The sequence below is a fragment of the Zootermopsis nevadensis genome, unplaced genomic scaffold (genome assembly GCF_977971745.1).
Source record: "Zootermopsis nevadensis isolate Lab colony 2312 unplaced genomic scaffold, Znev_1.0 Znev_ptg000016l, whole genome shotgun sequence".
NCBI classification, from domain to species: domain Eukaryota; kingdom Metazoa; phylum Arthropoda; class Insecta; order Blattodea; family Termopsidae; genus Zootermopsis; species Zootermopsis nevadensis.
In genome coordinates, this window is record NW_028259148.1 from 4,942,140 (window position 1) to 4,950,284 (window position 8,145).

The window sequence follows — 8,145 nt, forward strand, 5'->3', positions numbered from 1 at the left end:
GATCAGGGGCAGAAAAATTACATTCCGAGGCTAAACGCGGGCCGCGAAAATCATTAGTTAGATCCGCGATTATGTTCAGACATCGCTAATAAAATTACTTTTATGTCAATTTATACGTTTCCATAAATAATAAGAGTATAGGGAACATTCTGTAATCCAAATAGATTAATAAATAATTAAATTAACAAAAATTGAAAAACTGAAAAACATGCACGTACGGAGGTCCTGAAACACTTCTAATAATGATTAATAACTTGTTAAGAGATGATATTTCTAGCGAGGCTTCCCGGCTCGAGGTCACTTTAAAATGGCCACACACCCCTCCCTCGAGGACAAATAATTGCCAACTCCAAATGAAGATCGTGCAGTAATACAGAATTCTTTCACAAAGTCGCAAAGAATGTTTGTTAACTTTAAAAGCGACATTTTCATAAAATAAAATCATACGTGGAAACAAAAGACAATCAGGTGCTTTACTGAAGGGTGTACAAACAATAACTGAAGGCCACGTTCTAACACTGAACCGAAGTACGAATCACTGCACTTTGTGGTGTAACGACCTATTTTGTAGCTCAGACTGTTAGGCGAACAACGTCGAGTAGTAGAATTATTAATAAATAATGAATTAGGAAGGATATTGAAGGAAGCGGTCGTGGCCAACTTATCCCGGAATATTCCTTGAGGAACTGAGGAAAACCACGAAAACCGCAGTCAGGATATCCGGTCTGGGATGTTCCAAATACGAAGCAGGAGTACCAACCATTCGATAATGACATTCGGATTGCTTCTGCATGAAGTCTCTCCTTCAATTATGGTGGCCAGATTGTTCAGAAATGTTCTAATGTAAACGAGCAAGCATTATATGGTTAGTAAACGGAATTCTTGCTGAATCGAGTGGTGCTTGAGCCCACGCCAGCTTTAAAATTCCAGTTCGGATTTTTTTAATTCTATGGCTAAGATCATCGTGGTATAACTGGCAGCCCGCGGGTCACATCCGGCCCAAGACCACTTGCAACTAGGTCTGGGACTGTGAGATATTCCAAGATTTCTCGTCTTTCCGACCCCTGGCATGATTACTCTGGTTTCACCATAATTACATCTGATAACTTCAGCATTTTACACTTTCAAACTTGCATTAAATGGATGCTTAAAATGATAAAAAAAAGTTTTTGTAAAGAATTACAAGAGAAAGGAAAGTTGTTGTGAGGTATTATTTGTCAACAGCACTGCTGATTAAAGAAACATAATGGATTTAAGGATCTATAAGCATTCATAATCCAAACGTTTTAATCCACGTTCTAAAATGTAGCTTTTCTTAACACGCTTTCGATACGAATAGAAAATATAACGGATAGAAGCATAACCAATGAATTACGCAGACTAGATTTTAACGTCGGTAGCGTTCATTCTCTGGCTGATGTGAGCAGGGCCGGTGTCTGGCGTCTGGCATCCCCCCACTGTGACAAAAACCCTTGAAGCCAGGTGTTCCCTTTGGAGGGGAACAACAGCTGATCTCAGAACCTACCATATGCTAGTTATGGCTCGTGCTGGCGTGCATCAGCGAATGCTTTCGAGAATATAAAATTCAGACTTTAAAATATTACAGGAGCGATGTTTAATAATCGGTTTTGTAAGCCAGAGCTTCCAGACGTTTTAGGAAATAGAGCGAAATGCGATCTCCCACCGGGGGTCTAAAAATAGTTAGCATGTTTGTGCGTGAGGCAGGATTATCGAAGTAACAGGGGCAAAAGTTTCCAATCTCTGTTCGTTACCTCAAAGTAGTACTTGCACGATGATGTCAGAGGACTGTTTGGATTACTGATCGATTTTAAGAAAGGGGGGAGAAAGTGACGCGTGTCGTTGAGGTTGCCTAGTAACGAGGAGCAGAGCCTGTGTTATCTCTTAATTAATTCGAACTGGTAAGTTGCTTAAATGCGTGCTTTAGTCCATTACTGGAACCATGTAGCTCATTCATAGACTGATACGGAAAAATTAAAGTGAGATTAATGCTACCGGTATTTAATACTTTTAGGTATGGAATTATGGCTATCGGCGGCAAAACGGATGTTTCAGCCGGTATTCCTAACAAAATCGAATTCCAGTGCGAAGATGACCAAGATAAAAATTCTAAAGTTGCACAGGGAGAAACGAAAGGTAAAAATTATTCATAACTGATCACATAACTGATTTATTTAATCTCACAGCTCCCTGCCCCCTTTTCAGAACACGATTTCTATTTATTTTTGAAAACAATTAAATTATTTACTAGTTCTGTGTACCAATTAGTAAACATAGTTATCAGTGAATGAAACAACAATTCTAGGCCAATAACACAGCAGGTAAGACATTTTTAGAAATTCAGAACCATTGTTATCATTGCAGTTGTCGTTTTTATTGTTATTATTATTATTACTATCCCCCCTTAGTGTTTGTTATTAGTTTTTGCTGGTGGTTAACAACTTAACAAAGGAACAGTGGAATCAAAAAAATTATAATATTTAAAATATTTCATTTTGTCCATATTTTGTAAGTTTTTTCTGGTTTCTTATTGTTTTCACTTAGTACTAATATTTTATCTCATATGTTATCTATGTATTGTATCGTAGTTATTAAACCACTTATTTAATTGTCTATGACAATTAAAACCAAAATTAAATTTAAAAAATTAAAATTAAATTAAATTTAAAAAATTAAAATTAAATTAAATTAAATTAAAAAAAGCATTGTGTGATTGCTTTCAGAACGATTTCAGTGTCCACGATGTGAGAAACATTTTGGACATCAACAAATCCTACAGCTTCATTTACGGGTCCATGAGTCAAATGACGGCTTACATCTGAAAACTAGTCACGAAGAGAAGGATTCTGTTAAGAGTGAAACAGAAATCAGCGGACAGCTCAGTAAGAAGATGAGCTACACACAGACCAACAATGAACGACTACAGTGTAGTCCACCAAGTAAGACAAGAACTACATACTGTTGGCTTGCCCCATCTCAAAAATTTAAACCTTTTCTGAACCATGCAAATTCACTCTCCATTTTACTACATTTTAGTATGAATGAGATTTCAAAATGGTGGTAGGAACAAGAACCCAATTCCACATGGTCCCAGGAAACATTTAATTATATAAATCACAAAGCCAAATCAAAACAGATTAAAAACACTGTCAAAAAACTGAAAACATAATTATTATGGCTTAATTTGTGATCAGCCAATAAATGTGTGGACTAATTGGATATACAAAAATCCATCCAAAGTTTTGTCCACATGTTAAGCAAAAATCACTAAAGAGTTATTCAGTATTAACGCACAGAAAATAAGAAAAATCTGCCACCCTCAGCCAAGATACTTCAAATTGCAGAGAAACTATCGAGAACAAAGTCTTAATTTCAGTTTCCAGGCTAAACTCGACCAGCAAGAAATTTTGGTTCAAACAGTATTGCAATTAAATTAAAGATATAATTAAATAATAATGAAATACAAAATTATAAATTCTTTTGTAAACCATATCAGATCTACAATTTTTTATAATAAAATTAAACAGGCATATTTATTGTAATTAAATATGCCACATCTTGATAATTATTTATTACAGATAAAAAAATACTCTTGCAAAATGTATCTCGCTGTGTAACACTGAGTAGTTATTATTAGTTTGCATTGTTCTTCCTTAAATACAATCCATATTAAAACAAATATTAACAAGATACTATATATTTTGTGTTACATTTATTTTATGTGAGAAGCTGTTTCTCTTTAATTATGAGCTTTGATTTGTGCTCCATATAAAGTAATTTTTTATTAAATTGATAAAAATCAAAATGAAATCTGCATAACAATTTTTAGCATAGATCCTCAATACTAAATACAAACAAAATATAATGAGAAGTTTCAGATATAAAACCAATGGATGAACAGACAGATACTGTCTTCTGATTATGTGTAAGAACAAATTTCCATCGGCCATTACTTACTGGTTACTAAACCTTATTAAGTAATTGTGCAAAATTTTATTTTTGATGTTAACCTTAGATAGAAATATGAAGATATGACGATATGGTGGAACACCAAGTTAGTAATCAGCAGTCAGAAACTTTCTAATGGGAACAAGGAAAGCAGAAAGTAATTCTATAAATGCATTATTCATATAAAGAATTTTTGAAGAAGTGTCTATAATCGAGGATATCTGAGCAGGTTTCATTGTAGTCCATTATTTACAGATAAGAAGTTCATTGGCCTGACAAAGATCCGTCTTGAGGATTGCATGCGATGCGATGCTTGTTCTTGCATTTATCTGGATGAGAGTGACTACAACAAGCATATGAAAAACTTTCACCGTCAAGATTCTCCTAAGAAACACAGGTAAATTACGTGAAACCTAACCATTAAACCAAACGCAGCTTCAGATCAATGTTTTAATCTCTGGCATGAAATTATTTGAAAATTACTCACAAATGATGGGAAGATAGCAAGCAGTAAGCATATCGTAGCATGGTTAGCTTGTTTCTTGCAAATCTTTTAATAATTCAACAGATATGTTTGAGGTTATAATAACTAAAAATAGTGATTTAAAAAAATTTTCACCAACCAACCAATCAATCAGATAAATTTCAACACATACACTAGGCCAGGTTGGCCCACCTTTTTTCTTCCCTTTGACAAATAATAGTTTTCCTGTTGGATCTCGAGGTGCCGAGAAACCCCTCCTGACACTAATGTTCAAAACTAACAGCCAGCATTCATAAAATTTAATGAAGCTTATTTATAATTATTTTAAATTAGTTATTGCAACAGTTTGTATCTAACTCAGAAGTCAACAGCATGTGTGGTACTTGTACGTAAAGCAGCAGACAAGATAAGATTCACTTTTTTTTCCAAATCCTTCAGAGGAAAGGAAATAAATAAGCTTGTAGTATCGAGGAACAAATTAATGAATAATTCCATGGGCCTGGTTACAAATGGCCTGAGGACAGGTGTGGCCTTTGGGCTACCACATAGACGACGCAGTCATAAGCTACACGTTGCATTTATTAATCAAAGTTAAAGCCATATGATTATACATTTTCTGTCAACAATCAGTTTCTGATAGATAACTGTATAAGTAGAGAAGAAGAAAAAATCTTAAACATATGTTCACATATTTTGGTGAAACTTGTGGGAAGAATATATATTTGATTGCAAGTCACTCATTTGTTTTGTTAATAAGAAAACAGGTAAGAGTGAATGAATAAAAATTATGTTGAAAAAATATGGTTATGTATCTAAACTGCCTTCAGTTTAATAGTGAATTTAAAAAATGACCATGAACCCACACTTGTCCATTATATAAAAAGATAGATATTTGATTAGTTAGATTCTATTCTTGACCAGAGCAGGAACCTTTCCTTTGCCACTCTACCGAGAGTGGCTCTGGGGCCCACCCATCCTCCTATATAATGTTTACGAAGACGCCCATCCGTATTGTTCCAGACAGAAGAAGGGCTGTCGATCTTGTTGCAAACATTGCAACTGCAGAGGGAATCATCAACACCACAGTTTACAGAAAGAACGCGGTAACAACAATCTCTTCCACTACAATATTAAGGTATGTTATAAACATAATTCACTTTTCACCTCTTATCACAGAACCCCTTGATATAGTCAGTGTAAACCAAGCAGAAATAAAAATAATGTACTGTCCTTCAAATATATGAATTCACACTATGATATAAATTAATAAACATAAAAGCATTTAACAATACAATGGACACCATCTTAAGATCAGAAACAAATAACACGGATCACTTCTTTAATCCTAAACTCTTCATATAAATTTATTACTTCAGTAAACATAATCAATCTAACAAATGATTTAGTGAAAGTTTACTAACACAAGTTATCTCTTTAATATAAAAATATCCTTTCTCATGCTTTTAGCATATCAATTGGCAACTTCTTAAATGATGCTATGTTTCAAATGAAACAATGTCACAATTAATATGGGAGTGTCAACAACTGTATGCAGTTACTCAATTGTTTGTATACATCAAGAACCCATGTCAGGCATAAGTGTTGACCAACATCAACATTTAACACTGCCATTGTTACATTACCCACGTCTCAAAACTTTTCTAGTTACCTCTGTGTTGGTGTAAAGATCTAAACATAGAAACCATTCAAAGAAAGGTAGGCTTTACCTGTTTCGGTGTGTTTTAAGGATCGGTGGAGTAAAATGGTTTCAAGACGACTCAGTCCAGATGAACTGAGGCAAGACATCAAGGCTGATCCAGATTTTGACCCTAATGATTCAGCTGGAATCTTGGATTACAGCCATCTGTTGAGTCAAGTAGAAGTGAAGATCAAAACTGAGCCACCAGAATACGAGGAAAACCTGGGACTGCCTGGATGAATTAACAGTGACAAACACTACAGGGTTGCCACCTCCTTATATTTATAACCATAACATCAACATTTTGTTATAAATTGTTTGTTCAGTGTTTAAGCACTCAATATGAGAAGTGCACAAACAATTTATAATCATATAGAGAAAGAATAACCAGTAACTAAATATTAATACTAATGCATTTTAGTTCATCAATATAGTTTGTGGAATACATAAAAAAAATTGATGAAATGAACACTGTTCTTAACCTTTACTGATCACGTATCACTGCTTACATGGGATCCAGATGGTCATACATTATAATGGCATATAATTATACTCATTAAACTTTGGTGTTAATGTCTGGCTGGCAGTTTTTAATTCTCTACACCTCTGAAGAGAAAAAGAGGAATCTAGTGAGACTGGATTAAGATTTATAGTGAGCTTCAGAACTAAATCAACTCTTCCAATACAATGGTTTAAAATGTGGCTTGTAAGACTACTCAAATACTAACCTCAAAATGCAGCTGAGACCATCTTGTTGAATAAAAAGAAAACATTCCAATTTAAAGTTCAATATTATCAATTTGTGGAAAGATATTCACTGCACCATGTACCACCACACACAGATCTAAGCACTGATCTGAGTTAATATAAATTACTAATCCAAAGATCAGTTACATCTAACCCACCAAGGGCTTGAGGTTAAAGATTCACTTACTGCAGGAGCTGGCAACTCTGGTGTTTCTTAAAATTCAGTGATGAAAGTAATTTTTTTGTTACTCTGTGGTGAACAACTATTTCAACTCTCCCAGCATATCACAGTCTTTTATCTTAGTTTTCCTATGCATTTCAAACTCTTACTGTCATATTTCTGAAACATGTAATGAAAACGTTTTTATGAATTCAGTCACCATTACTAAAACCTGTTACTAGAATTTCAGGGCACTTTCATAACAGACTGAAATGGAGGACTGAAACACTAGACCAAAAATAAATTCACAAGTTACAGGTAACTTATGAACTGCCACTAGTTCCTTCTGTGTTTCACTCTTCCATACTTTGTGCATCAAACATGGATGTTCATTAATGATAAACTTACATTACTAGATTTTGTAGTATTTTATATAAAATAATTTATAAACTATTTATTGTTCAAATAGTATATAATATAATATAATAGGCACACACAAACTGTGTTTGCTGTATGTGCAAGTCAATTTGCTAGTCATTTAATTTAAGTTGTAACGTTCAAGGCTACAAAGATTATAAAAATGTAATGTGTAAGTAATCACTTTTTCTGCTAAGCTATAAAAACGAAGTTATTTTAGATAAGATATTCAATTTTTTCACATTAGTCTTTTTTGAGGTGGGATTGAACATAATTATATAAAATTGTGATTGTCTTGTCATGAAAAGCAGTGACAAACCAAGGGCCTTGTGCAATGTATGTTTAAGGCCAAAGGATGGGAAAGTTTATTACAACTGAATAATAACATGCAGAATAAAAATACTAAAATATAGCACAAGTACCTTCCAACTATGTCACTGCAAATATGTGTTCTTTTTCTTCTGTCCTATCTTCTAAATTTGTATTGTATGTATGAAATAAATGGTGACTTCTTCATGCTGGAATCCTGGTGTGATTTTCATGAGAAAAGGAAACTGGATCTCACTACTTATACCACAAAATGTCATGAATGAGCAACTGCACACCATAGTCTAGGAATAACTGCGAAATATGCATTCAGCTGTAATTCACACCTAAGCAATAAATATTTCA

At 34.0% G+C, this 8,145-nt stretch overlaps 1 protein-coding gene across 1 annotated transcript; it reads left to right on the forward strand.

The window, feature by feature from the left end:
- Window positions 1–1,537: 1,537 nt before the first annotated feature.
- LOC110836811 (uncharacterized) lies at window positions 1,538–7,997 on the forward strand. Its single transcript, XM_022078415.2, has 6 exons — window positions 1,538–1,919; window positions 2,033–2,154; window positions 2,742–2,957; window positions 4,222–4,363; window positions 5,471–5,585; window positions 6,198–7,997. The coding sequence occupies exons 2-6, from the start codon at window positions 2,043–2,045 to the stop codon at window positions 6,387–6,389; spliced, it is 777 nt and encodes a 258-aa protein (XP_021934107.1). The 5' UTR covers window positions 1,538–1,919; window positions 2,033–2,042; the 3' UTR covers window positions 6,390–7,997.
- The last annotated feature ends 148 nt before the right edge of the window (window positions 7,998–8,145 follow it).